The sequence below is a fragment of the Phoenix dactylifera genome, chromosome 3 (genome assembly GCF_051530095.1).
Source record: "Phoenix dactylifera cultivar Ajwa chromosome 3, Ajwa_hap1_PhDact_Kaust_v1.1, whole genome shotgun sequence".
Classification (NCBI taxonomy): Eukaryota; Viridiplantae; Streptophyta; class Magnoliopsida; order Arecales; family Arecaceae; genus Phoenix; species Phoenix dactylifera.
In genome coordinates, this window is record NC_143192.1 from 34,036,969 (window position 1) to 34,050,922 (window position 13,954).

Genomic DNA, 13,954 nt, shown 5'->3' on the forward strand with positions numbered 1-13,954 from the left:
ATTTATATTTATTTTTTATCTTCATAAAATATTATTTTTCACAAATGCCTCTAATATAACGATTCTTCTAATACCATTAATAACTACCATATTTATTTTAATTAAAAATAAAATAAAATTTTGAAAAATTATTTTTTTGTCCCCTCTCGCAATTGTCTTACTTCTTTTTGCACATCTACACAGTAAAGACATTTTAGTCATTTTAATTTGAAACCGTTAATTTTTTAATAGTATTAAATGGAGTGGGTACATATGCAAAAACAAGGATTAAAAAAAGGATAAAATAACAAAACAAGTGTTTTATGAAGGTATACATGTAAATATTTATTTTGGAAGAATATTAATACAAAATTCGATATTTAGAAGAATATCATGTAAAAAAACTCCTTTTATTATGATTAAATATCCCTCCTATTGCATCAGCTGTTGTTGGGGCGAAGAATATTTTGGCCAATTAAGTTATCAATGCCATGTGCTAGAGCTATCAATGTCGTTAGTAGTTTAAGTTGCTTCTTTGTAGATTTTAGGATCACGGATAATCCTTTCAAAGGCATGCCCAATTTCATTTCTTTTTTTGGTTTTTTAATTACAGGATCAACAACTTCATTAGTAAAAAGAGTCAATAACTTATATATATTAAGATGAGCACCAGGAGATATGCAGCAGAATAAAAAGTTTATTTTTTTTTTCATGGTGCCTGCCGTATATAATTTTTGTTTTGGGAGTAATAAATTTCTTTCACTACATGTACCATATAGCTAGGTTATAACTGCTCATTTTTGTGAGCCCCATTCATAAGCGCCCGTCACGGTACATGTCCATAGGGACGAGCGGCCTAGCGGCTGCAAGCACGGCGATGCCAGTGCAGGCCCCAATTTTTCGGCATGCGGGTGCCTGGTTGATGGTTCAGGCTAACCAGGGCCGAGTCACGGAAATTGACTCGCTGGACTCATGATCTGTGGTCGGAAAAGGCGCGGTAGCGGCCCAGTTTTTCCTTCCATTATTCCTTGGTAAAAAATATCGGGGTTTTGTCTGCGCCTCCAAACCCTCCTGTGTTCTTGCTTCAAAAGCTAGGGTTTCTTTTTTGGCGGCTTCGGACACTGAGGAATCCAGCAAGCCTCCTCCGTCTCCGGCCACCCTACGTTCCCAACGTCGGTGTGCGATTCCAGGTACAGATTCTCCCTTTTCTGTCCCTTCTGTTTTTTTTTTTTTTGATATCTCATATTTTGTAGGCCGGATTTCGAATTTATTCCCGCCTTTTGTACGATTTCAGAGGGTTTGATCATGTTATAGAGCCCGTTTTATTCGTTCAGTTGCATGATTTTCCGAGAAAGTTGCTATTTTTTGATCCGATGAAGCTCTCGCTTGATTATGTTGGCCGTGACAGAGCATCAAGTAGTGAATGTTTCATTATTTAACTGATAGTTGAATAAAGTTGCGATTTTTTTAATTAGATGAAATTTTTTCTTGAGCAGATTGGCAAATGAGAGCATCAAGTGGTGATTATTTTTCTTTTCTTTTCTTTTTTCTTCTTTGAGAGATTCACGTAGTGGATTTTTAATTGTTAAGCTGACAGTATTATTCGAAGAGAATGTTTTCCATATTTTGTGGGTTCTTGTTCAGTCGTAGAGTTGTGGATCATCAGCAGAAAAATATTTGCTCGAACATTGGTGGGTTGAATCTGAATAGTTTAGCGTAAAAATACATCAAATTGCATATGCTTATGTTTAATGTATAGTATATGGCTGCTTCTCTTCTGTTTAAGATGGTATTGGAAAAATTTGGGGTCCTTTAGTGTTACAATGTTCTTGACATCACTAACACAGGGTCTGTGTTTCTACCTGGCCTTTTATTTGGTAGGGGATATTACAGATGTTGAAGGATATGTGTGACGTGATCACTTCTGATTTTTTAGAAATAAAGGTTTGATTGGAATTTATGTCTGTCTTTGAAATTTTAAAGAACTAACGAAGCTCCACAGCTGCTTGTAGATTTTAGGATCCCGGATAATCCTTTCAAAGGCTCGCCCAATTTCATTTCTTTTTTTGGTTTTTTAAATACGGGATCAATAACTCCATTAGTAAAAAAAGTCAATAACTTATATATATATATATATATATATATATATATATATATATTATGATGAGCATCAGAAGAAATGAGGCAAAATAAAAAGTTTATAGTTTTTTTCTGGTGCCTGCACCATATGATTTTTGTTCGGCCCGGCTGGGTGTGGGAGAAATTATTTTCTGCAGTACATGTAGCATATAGCTAGATTAAAGCTGCTCATTTTTGTGAGCCCCATTCATAAGTGCCTGTCACGGTGCATGTCCACAGGGACGAGTGGCCTAGTGGCTGCAAGCACGGCGATGCCAGTGCAGGGAAATAGAACTTGATAGAACTTGATATAAAGCATTTTTCTTGTTAGAAGGAAACATCCTTGTGGGATGTAAAAACTGGGCCGAAATAAAGCATTTTTTAAGAAGGAACTTGATATAGGAAACATCCTTGTTAGAAGGAACTTGATATAAAGCTTTTTTCTTGTTAGAAGGAAACATCCTTGTGGGATGTAAAAACTGGGCCGAAATAGAACTTGATATAAACCATTTTTCTTGTTAGAAGGAACCTTCAAGTGTCAATTTTGATACTGCCTCTTTTCCTAGGAGGCAACGATGCCTCATACATAGGGTAGTGTTTGTAGCTTTGTGGAGGTTTAGCCTATGAGCTAAGTAAACCAATGTTATCTCAAAAGGACAATCCTTGATTGTTAGTTTTTTAAAGTTATTTTCATTTAAAAGCTTCTTCCTTTATCCATTGGGTGCACTAAATGATTGTTAGTGAGATTTGCCTTGCATGAAATACTATTTTATTCTTTTTCCTGAACTCTCTTTTTTAAAAAATCCTTTACCATTTGTTTTTCTTTTCTATAGGTTTATTGATATCATGCTATTGTTATTTTGTAATTTCTGACTTTTTTTTGCACATTTGCTTCATTACCATGTTGATGTAATATCTTTTATCCTTCTTCATATTCCTTAGGAGTCTTCAGAGAGATAGGATGCTGTAATAGTAAGTGATGAAATTTTAGATTGCCCAAATATGTCATAGTTTTTTAACTAGTTGTTTAGATATGCAAATTGTCAAAGGTCTTCTTGAGTGTTTTTCTGGTTTGCGAGAAAATAGAGCTTTATGATAATGCATTTCCTATGTTATTGAAATCTTTCATTTTTCTGAGATGGGTATCAAATTTCATTTTGTTAAGTGGTTTTAGCTGCAAATGTATTGAACACTAAATTGTTTTTTTTTTTTGCACTTTTTGGGAGTATGTTGCATTGAAATAACTCTGGTAAATTCAGCATATTAAAAACTGAATTTCACTTTTTAACTAACATATAATGCACAATAATACCATTTCATGGTCTAAGCTTTATTCATGGTGGCGACGGCAATTTGTAGAATGTAGCTAGCTCTATAAGGAGTTGATCCGATTTTGGAACCTGAACTTTTCTTGTCCTCTTTTGTCTTGATCTATCTTTTTTTGTTCATAATCCTGTTATTTTCTAAAACTCCTTTAGCACTTAGGCATTTGGGCAGGTGGGTCTTTGCTTGGATCAAAGATGGGCGACGGTCCAGCTCCATTCTCTGATATTGGGAAGAGGGCAAGAGGCAAGTTTCTGCGTTCATTTATATTATTCTAAGGAAAAAGCTCTAAAACAACAACCAGAATTCTATTTGTGAAACTGAAAGTTTTATTGGCTGATATGATGTGGCTTTACCGCATTATCTCAACATGGATATTATGATATTATTATACTCTTAAGTTCTAAGTTCCTTGTAACTTAATAAGGAGTATATTTTATCAGAAAATTGGTGCATAAAGTATTTCATCCAGAGGATCCATTGCTATTTTCAGCTTCTAATTTTCATAAGCGCATAGACTAGATTCTTTTTTGAGCCATTTTTATTTTATTTCTCCTTCAGTTTTTTAGATAGAATGCTATTGTTAGAGAATAGAGATAGCTTTGCTCACAGCTGCTATTTTAATTTTTTGTCTTGATATAGCCTGAACCATGTAGGATCTTTCTATTAAATCTTTTTGAAAGCCTATAGTTGAGCTGATATGGAGTAAGAATCTGGTTGGCCTCTTGTGTCATTTACATATGTAAACCTGATAGTTTCATGATTACTACATTTATGCTATTAATTGTTTGGATTCTGATTCAGTTAGGTTATGTCTATTACAACATTGACCGGCTTATGTGATGCCATGTGCTTAATCAGATTGGTTTTACACTAGGGATTATGTGTTTCAGACTCACCTGATCGTGTACATGTGTGTTCTAAGCTTACTCCGTTTGACAATCCATTTAAAGAGCACTCCTAGGATGTTCATTTGTGAGTTGATATGAGAGAGACAAGGGAATTTAACTGAGTAATGGTTGCTGAACATAAGGCTTTCAAATTCTTTCTGGGTACACATTAGTAGTTAGAGCTGATGTTGCTCTAGTTAATGTTTTTGCGACTTAAATTTAGTTGTTGCGTGTTGGAACAAGGATCAAACTTATTACAAGGCTCAAGGTGCACAAAGGTGTTAGGGTCTCCTGGAGCCTAGGAGCAAGGCACAAAGTGAGGTGTGCACTTAGGGAAGTTGTAAAATATGCTATACATATTGGCCATGAAGTATTGGTTAAACACTATATATATATATATATAGCATACACAGAGACAAGTCACATGCACATAGCATACAATATACACAAACTGACAAGCCATGCAGTCACACCCATAACCTACAAACGCATGGTGCATGGTCTGCTGTGCTGGTACCGTGCATCAGACCGGTTGTCTGGCAGCATGGGGTGGTTGGAGCCCGCGCCGTGCCGTGCTGGGCTTGTACTGACACAGTAGAGAAAGCGGGGGAGATAGCGAATAGGAGAGAGAAAGAGAGAGAGAAGGAGAAGAGAGGGAGAGAGAGAAGAAGGAAAGAGAGCAAGCGAGGGAGGGAGGGAGGGAGGAGGGTGACGAAGGCTGACGGAGGCTAGCGTTCAGGCAGGAGGCAAAGGCCACGAGGAGGGAGAAGGAGAAGGAAAGAGAAGAAAAGAGAGAGCGAGTGGGGGAGGGAGGGAGAAAGGAGGATGACGGAGGGCCGATGGAGGCCGGCGCTCGGACGAGAGGCGGAGGCCGCGACGGGTCCTCTATTTCATTCGAAACAGGTTTCGGGCCCCTTTTTAATTTTACGATATTTAAAAGGGGCCCGGACCCCTGTTTTGAACGAAACCGGGAACCCGACTGCGGCCTTTGCCTCCTGCCCGGGCATCGGCCTCCGCCATCCTTCTCTCTCTCCCCCTCTCTCTTTCCCTCCCTCCTCTGCTCGCTCTCTTTTCCTCTATTTTCTTCTCCTTCTCCTCCGGCAATGGGTTTCGTTTTCGTTGTTGGAACTGTCTCGGTCCGCCACTAGGACGGCTCGGTATGACCGGACCGCCCGATTTGGGACGGTTTTGCCGACCTTGACATGGTGCGCATACACATAAAGGCACAATCACATGCACAAGAAGAAGAAAACAACTTATCAGTAAAGCTCGGGCTGTCAAAACTCCAAGTTGCAGAAATCTCCACACAAATTCTCCTTTCTCTTTGGCCTTTGTTTTTGCCTTTTCTACCTTTTAAAACAGTAGCAGAGTGTCTTGATTAATGGCTGGACATGTTATGTTCAATGTTGTGAGTTTAGTGGGCGAGGACACCATTATCCTTATACAGAGCTTACTATTAATTCCTCGATATAGGGATGAATGTAATGTGCACTAGAGTTTTGGTATGGAGTTGGGCTACAGAAATAATAGAAATGTTCCTTTTATTTTGATCTTTGTTTTACTATCAAATACAGAGCTTACTATTTTAATTCCTCCATACAAGGATGAACTTAATGTGCACTAGAGTTTTGGTATGGAGTTGGGATACAGAAATATAGAAATGTTCCTTTTATATCTTTCTAAGAATACCCCTTGGATGGATTGCTCCCAGAGGATTGAGAAATTCGACCATCCTTTTTCAATATTTCCAGCTACTCTCTCTATGCTGTCTCTACCCTTTTAAAATTCTGGCAGGGATTAAAACTGCATCAGAAAGATAGAAGGATTTTGCTTGGATAAAATTATATTGGATGCTAAGAGGGCCTCCTTGACATATGGGATAAAGTTTGTGGAATGAAAACCAGTGGTGGTTGCACAGACTTTTTTTTTAGACATGGACATGGCACTGCTAAATGACTTTTTACTATGTATTGACAATGCTAGTCTCTGTCAAGATATCATATTTTTTAGTATTATGCCCTGGGACTCATTTCCTTTCTATTTGACTGCAGAGAAGGCTATTCTCAAGGCAGTAGATACATGAGATTTGAGTTTTATGGTGAAAGGTGGGTCCAGGGTTATAAAACTTGTTTTGGCCCGAAGAATTCTGCCATGCATGGTTCATCCATTTATCTGGCCTGCTAGCAATAGTGAGATTGTTGAATGCAAGTCATTTAGAAGTGGTGGAACTTAGGAAATTTTCCTCTTAATAAATGTTGTTTCCTTCTAAAGTAATACATTGAACACCTATTCGACAATAAATGTTAAGATTAAACCGTGCACTCCGTTTTCATAAGTAGGGTGGTTGTATGAAGGAATAATGTCTGTTGGATATCATGTGAATGCCTGTTTGTAGGTTGCTTTTTGGAGATAAATATTTAAATGTTTGAGTAAATTCAGATTTAGGAGTTGAACATAATTATTATTTTGAAATTTACCTTGAACTGGCTGTAGTTTTGGTTAGTACAGGGATATGGGTAATCCTGGTACTCCTGCTGTTGCTGTCATCATTGCATTTTGTTCTTCCCTTTTGGGTTGACTGGTTTATTTTACATAATGACATTTCAGGTAGTGTGCTCCCATTTTTATGCAGAGCAAGTCTTTTTAATACTGTTGGCTCTGAACTAGTACAAAAGGTATTATATTGAGAACATATGATTGCAGATAATTCAAAGAATGCTACTGAAACAGAGTGCTGATTTGATATAATATGTGCTGTTGAATCATTTTTGCCTTCGTGTATCTTGTATTGCTTTACAAGCTTCCTGCATGTCAATGTGATCTTTTCTTTGATGCTTGTACTTATTTGTATCAATTTGATAATCTGTTTTGTATTTCTTATCAAGTTAGCTGATAAAATTCTTATAATTGTTCCTTGCAGATCTTTTGACAAAAGATTACAACTTTGATCAGAAGATCACTTTGACAACATTAAGTGATAATGGATTGGTAAGAAAAGAGATTTCCCACTGAGTAAATTTCTTTATGCATTCTCAGTAATCTCATGTCCACTGATATCCATTAGAGAATAACTAAAAGTTGCTCTTGGAGTGCGGTTTTTAGGCAATGTTTTGTTGTTTAATGTTCCTTTCAGATGTTCTAGCATGATATATGTGATCGTGATACTATGTCCATTGTTTTTTTTTTCATCCAACATTTATTTTATTTATTGTTTATTACAAATTATTTATGAAAATGCTGCACAGATCTTTTTTGACTAGCTTATACCATAATCACAGTCTAATTTCTGCACTGAATTGACTGTGGCCAGGATTTAGGATAAAATTAACAAATATGGCAAAGAGCAAAATGATTAAGAGAAAGGAATAAAGAACTAACAATTTAAAATCAAAAGTTTAAGAGTACCGGACATTTTCAATATGACAATAAAACAAATTGACCTATAGATTGTTTACCTGGTAAGTAAATTGTTCTTGATATTTTCTCCTTTTGTTTTACTTGATTCAGCTAAAGTTTTCCATTTATTCTTAACAAGGTGCAGCAGGTACTGACAGTACATGTTTTTTTAAATATATCCAACAAGCAATAGATCAGATTAGTATCCATCTTATATTGGCATGTCAAGTCTGGCTCTTGACCGGATGTTTTGAGCATGGTGCTGAATCCTTAACTAACAGGACTATCGAGAAAGAGTGGGGCCATACATGAAGCCTAGGTATCTAATATAAAGAAATAAATATTGATAGCAATACCCCATGTTTAGTTTCCCGTATTGGACTTGTATATGATGTGCTCCTATGCTAACTTATTGAAAAAAATTGCATCATGTATGGCCCCACTCTTTCTCGATAGTCCTTCCCTCCCTCCCTCCTCCCCTTCACCCTTTTCTCTCTGCCCCTCTCACATCATCTGTTTTCTTCTTTTTCCTTCCTCTGTTGTCTCCGCATCCAAATCTGAAAACAGGTTCTACCACCTCTGCTTCTTAACATCCAATCCTCTTATTTGCGTTCTCCTCATTTTCTTCTTTTCTCCTCTGTGTTGCTCCTTTCCTCGTTGCATCTTGGTTTTATATCAGATCTGACAGCAGACCTGTATATTACTTTGGCTGTCAACTTCTCTTGGGACTGGCCTTTTACACTGTGATAGTCATTATGCAAATCTAGGAACATGCCATGCTACAGGAAGTTTGGAGTTTTGTATAAAATGGTAATTCTCTTGTGTGCAATATCAATATCGTTTTGTATTCTTCTAACCCTGCGGATTATATGGACAGGGGCTTGCAGCTACAGGCGTGAATATAGGTCAGCTATTTATTGGCGATATAAGCACACAATATAAAAGTGGGAAAGCAACTGTTGATGTTAAAGTTGATACCAATTCCAATGTAAGTGGAGGATCTTGGATCATTCAAGCTTTTTAATCTTCTGTCATCTTCAATTTATGAAAATCTCAAGCCTGCTTCGATGCTGGCATGGGTCTACTGTTGTGATTAGATAAATATGTTATATTTTCCTGTGGGGCATGCATGATTTTTTTACATTATGCATATGGATGTGCTCAAGTTAGTATTTATTGACCAGATATATTTCTTCATTTGCATATGCTTGTGAACATGAGAAATTTAGCCTCAAAAGTATTATCTTACATGTTACAGGTCTCAAGTACAGTTACAGTTAATGAATTAGTTGCTGGTGTGAAGACTTCATTCAGCTTCAAGATACCTGATCAAAAGTCCGGCAAGGTTCGTAAATGAGCAACTTACGAGAGAGAACAGAGTACTTGTTTAGTTTAGTCGTAGTTGTATGTATGTTTTCATTCAATAGAGCTTTTGAATATTCTAATTTGATAAAAATATAGCCCTCAAGTCTAAGTGATTGTTTGGACATCTTTTCAAAATATGCTTCCATGACCTTAAATGGAGAAAAAATGATCTGTAAAAGAAACATATCCTGTGTTTTTATCCATCAAAATGAATAACTGTGGCCCCACTTAGGGCATAAGAAAGCTGATTAGATGGGTAGAATTGATATGAGTGGAACCTATTTTGATTTGGTTTTGATGCAAACCAAAATCTTGACTGGCATTCTGGATCTAGATCCAATTCCCTAACCAAGTTGGGTTTGGGCGAAGAAGTGGCTTCAGTTGTGGGACAAGTAAGAGCTCCTATTATCACTTGGAAAAGGTAAATAATCATTTAGCAAAAAAGCTCTTTAAGATGATGAAATAAAGAAAGACTATTCGAACTTCAGTTCCTTGTGAAACCTCATTTAAAAGGACATCTGAACCTTAAATTCAGTCTTATTGGTTTCATGGGCTATTGAAGATCTATCTAGAAGGTTCAAAACCCTAATGTTACAAGAAAGTATAGAACTGAATTATCTTCCCTACCCATGGTTTCCTGGTACAATTTACAATTATATAGGAACCTATCCCAATTTTAGAGTCGTCATGATGCTTTTTTTTGCATCATACATAGATTATGCAATCTTGTGGGTCTTTAATGATTTCAAGAATATTTGGTTAAACAACCCAGAACTTATAATTAAAATGGAAATATCTCTATTCTCTTTCCAGCTTATGTATATACTGACTGGAATGCTAGTATTGACAATCATCCAAGTCCATATGTATATCGTCATTTTCCCCAAGTTCACTAGCTCTTCTTTAACTGTAATTTAACTTCTTAAAGTGATGTGTTGATTAAGTACAGCTAAAATTTTGGTCAATTAAACTAGAATTTTCTTGCTTGCCTGTCCTCATTATAAAATTTTATTCCAAATTTAGACTCACTTCTCAACTCTTCGACCATCACTATCATCGAGCATGATGTGATGCCTGCTTTTGCTTTATTAGTATAATGTCGGGTGAATATGAGGCTATTGACTAAGTTACCTGTTGTAGTGGAACAATGTAATATTAAATTTATATTGGGTCCTTGTTTCTGGGATCTCATTTAAATCCATTAAGGGCTAAAATTTTTCTTTATCATGAATTCCTTTTGTGTGCGCTAAGATTTTGTTGTTCAGTTGATCAAAGGAGAAATCTGCTTTGTATATCTGTTTCATACAAGGATAGTGCATTCTAGTTACATTAGTCATTAGTCATATTACTGATTATTGGGCTTCCACTCAAAAAGAAATTGCAGCATAATAGCGCGAATGGTGAGACAATCAGATTTGCATTCATAATATCCTTTCATTTTTTATTAAATAAAAAAATACCATTTGTTTTACAGATCAGCTTGATGCTGGAAAAAGGATTCTGATCATTTTCTATGCATTTTACAGCTTGATGTACAGTACCTTCATGGCCATGCAGCAATTAATTCTGGCATTGGTTTAACACCCACACCTGTGCTGGAGCTGGCAGCTGCAGTTGGCAGCAAAGAACTTGCTCTAGGTGCAGAGGTTGGGTTTGATAGTGCTTCTGCATCTTTCACCAAATACAATGCTGGGATTGGCTTTAACAAGCATGATTTCTCTGCTGCGCTGATATTGTAAGTGCTTATTTATCTATGTATCTGTTGTTCTTGATCCTCTTGTTTAACTGCTTAATATCAAAAGCCTAGTGATATCAATTCATATTGGCTTTAATTATTTTCTTGCCAATTAATTGTAACATTTCATTCTTTTCATATTCAGTGTGTGCAAAGTTAAAACATTGTTTTTATTTGCTGGTTAGTCCTAAATTCTATGATTGTTGAAAATTCTACCATCTTTGAGAAGTATCATCATGATCTATGTCAGCAGTCTATCCTATATGAATGACAATTCTCTGATATTTGTGCCATATGTAATTTGGTATGATTTACTTCAGCTCATGATGAAAACATTAGACCAATGTATGTTTTCAATCACTTTTTGCACTCTAAATGCATCTACATTAACATTTAATTCTATAGGTGACAAAAAAACACACAAATAGTGTTGGCAATGTGTCTTGTATCAAGTCAGCTGTGCTTGACCATAATAGTCCATCTAAACTGGTAAATCCAACCTTTCTCACGAAGGTCAAGTATTCAAAGTTCAAACACTAGCCCAGCATATCTACTGGGCTACCTGACAAGACATGCTTAACCAATTATTTACTAGGTTTCAACTAATGCAGAAAACTGACACGAACCCAAGATTCATTCCAAGTACTGCAAGCCATGGAAGACAATGAGAAAGTGAGAGCTATAAACTTGATCCCAGCTCTGTCATCGTCACCTTGCACCTCACTATGTAGTACTCGGATTTGTTCGACACTCCTCTCCTGGGGACAGAAATGAGCCAGGCTCAGGTTGAGTTACCTATTGCCCAAGCTCGGCCCTAAATCTTTTGAGCTTCAAGCCGGGCCTCGGCTTGTAAATTTTAGAGAGAAAGGCTCCCAAGCCTAATCTGTGTCTGATCCCAAGCCCAGCCTGAAGCTTGAACAGGCTTGCTGCTGCAATGCATCTGCTCCTCAACCTGAGTGGTTGCCCTAGGTAGTGGTCATTGGTGGCAGAGATGGCAAGCGTCACTGTGATGGACTCATTGTTTAAGTGTGTAGTGGGAAGACCAAGATGTTGAGATCGGAGGCAGAGGAGATGGGGAGGGGCTGAAGGGGTGGTGCTCCTTAATGTTGCGATGGCTGAGGGGCCAAGGAACTCGACGGTGTCGTTAGCTAGAGTTGAGAGGAGCCAGGGAGGAGAGGCAAGGAAAGGTACATAAGATTTTGGGAATAGGGGATAGGGATAATGATTTCTAATATTTGACCATCTATCATCTTAAGATGAATGGCTAAGATTAGATCAAAAATTAATATATATTATATTTATATAAATTGTATTTAAGATGTAAATTATATATTTATTTATTCAGGCTTTGATCTGGGTCAAGACTCGGAGGCTTACCCCCCCACCCCAGCCCACCCCCACCTCCAACAGAAAAAAAAGACAAACACACACACAAACAAAAAATCCCAAGAAAAGAAGTAGAAAGAAAACAAAGGAGGGCGGTGTTTTTCATAGCATAATTATTCTCTATGCCTAATCAGACAACTAAATGCTTTCTTATAATGCATCAGAAAAATCATTTATGTTATTGGAACAAACCTCTTGCAGCTGCTTGATGTGTAGGTGCTTGTCTTCAAAACGTTGATTTTGTCTTCTAAGGATTTTGGATAATTTAGATGTGTGTACAATTTGGCACGACAGTAGACATAATCTAGTTTATTTTGGTCCTTGAAGTTTGGTTCATTTGTGTCATCAGTTTTGGTTGTTTGTTTTCCTTTTCTATCTAATTTTTCTTGTAATTTAAATATGTTCGCATTTCTGATTTTAGGGCCGACAAAGGAGAGACCTTAAAAGCTTCTTATGTTCATGTGGTGAATCCGATCACTGGAACTGCAGTGGCTGCTGAAATAATCCACAGGTTCAACAAATACGAGAATAGTTTCACTATTGGAGGCTGTCATTCTCTTAATCCCCTAACGACGGTGAAGACACGGTTTAACAACAGCGGCAAGGCTTCTATCCTCTGTCAGCATGAATGGAGGCCAAAATCATTCATTACTCTTTCGGCTGAGTATGATCCCAAGAATATAAGTGCACCATCAAGGGTGGGTCTTGCACTTGCGCTCAAACCTCGACTTAATGAGCTCTCCTGACCTGGACGAGCTTGTTTCATGTTTTAATATCATTATGATTTTTTTTAAAACCAAAGCTTGCTTCTGGGTCATATCTAAAGAAATGGATAGATATATTTCTCAAATGTGTTTCGAAACAAGTGGCTGTGTCCATACTCAATTTTGATGGAAATTCATCATAATGATGCAAGTTCCTATAACATTATTTTTTAATTCTCTCTTTTTTTGCATGGTCTTTGCATGTGAACCTCCTGTTGCTTTAGTAGTTGGCAGCTTCTCTCTGCTATTGATATTCAGACTTCGTAGGTTTCAATTACAGTTACATCAGATATCACATTGTGATTATAATTCCAGGGATTACGGTTAATTCAGAAATGAGTCAGTGTAGTCTCCTTGGTCATGGGCATCACAGTTCGTTATGTTATTACATGCACTCACGTATTTCTTTTGTTTTTTATTTGATGTCAAGGGCAGGTTGGCATGATCAGTTTGGGTTAGCTTTGGGCTGATGCTATTCTTAAATGTGATCTTTAGATCTATGGTTCTGGCTTGATTCGTGTAGATGCATCTTCGTTCTGCTACCGTTATTTGTCTGTCGTACACTGGAATCGTTAAGGTAATGTCCCTTTTGAGTAAATTCTTGGGAAGAAAGAAAGAAGCAACTTCGATGAGCTTTATTAAGGGAGTGTGTGGCTGTTCTGTCACGCCCCTGGCTCTCATGAACACAGACGCTGCATACCCACGGAAATTGGTCCCATAAGAATGCAAAGTATTCTGTCCGTCAAATAGCCCAATATACTTTGCAAGATAGTATAGTTAGTATAGTTCACAAAATGGCTAACTGTTATACTTACGGCTCAAAACTTTAGTATTTAAAATATTTATATATAATCTACATACAATATCTTAATATACTAACTGATCAAAAGAATTATATCTACCAACTACAAATTCCTTACCTGTTTATGCATACTGTAAAAATGCGGATATTACCAAAACTTGATTTTTAGATTTGAAAAATATATATGAAAATTATG

At 36.9% G+C, this 13,954-nt stretch overlaps 1 protein-coding gene across 3 annotated transcripts; it reads left to right on the forward strand.

Annotated features, from left to right (window-relative positions):
- Positions 1 to 783: 783 nt before the first annotated feature.
- Positions 784 to 13,130, forward strand: LOC103697214 (mitochondrial outer membrane protein porin 6-like). Of its 3 annotated transcripts, XM_088718080.2 has the most exons (8): positions 802 to 1,169; positions 3,583 to 3,666; positions 6,362 to 6,415; positions 7,231 to 7,298; positions 8,584 to 8,694; positions 8,965 to 9,051; positions 10,598 to 10,806; positions 12,614 to 13,130. In XM_088718080.2, the coding sequence occupies exons 3-8, from the start codon at positions 6,406 to 6,408 to the stop codon at positions 12,936 to 12,938; spliced, it is 810 nt and encodes a 269-aa protein (XP_088574206.1). In that variant the 5' UTR covers positions 802 to 1,169; positions 3,583 to 3,666; positions 6,362 to 6,405; the 3' UTR covers positions 12,939 to 13,130. The 3 variants fall into 3 exon arrangements, with proteins under 3 accessions (XP_008777255.1, XP_088574206.1, XP_008777256.1); XM_008779033.6 differs by lacking the exon at positions 6,362 to 6,415 and having other exon boundaries at positions 784 to 1,169; XM_008779034.6 differs by lacking the exon at positions 6,362 to 6,415 and having other exon boundaries at positions 826 to 1,169; positions 3,576 to 3,666.
- The last annotated feature ends 824 nt before the right edge of the window (positions 13,131 to 13,954 follow it).

Coding starts and splice junctions, on each gene's coding strand:
- LOC103697214 (XM_008779033.6), top strand. CDS start 3,618: ATGGGCGACGGTCCAGCTCCATTCTCTGATATTGGGAAGAGGGCAAGA. Junction 3,667..7,230: donor TATTGGGAAGAGGGCAAGAG/GCAAGTTTCTGC, acceptor TGTTCCTTGCAG/ATCTTTTGACAAAAGATTAC. Junction 10,807..12,613: donor TTCTCTGCTGCGCTGATATT/GTAAGTGCTTAT, acceptor TTCTGATTTTAG/GGCCGACAAAGGAGAGACCT.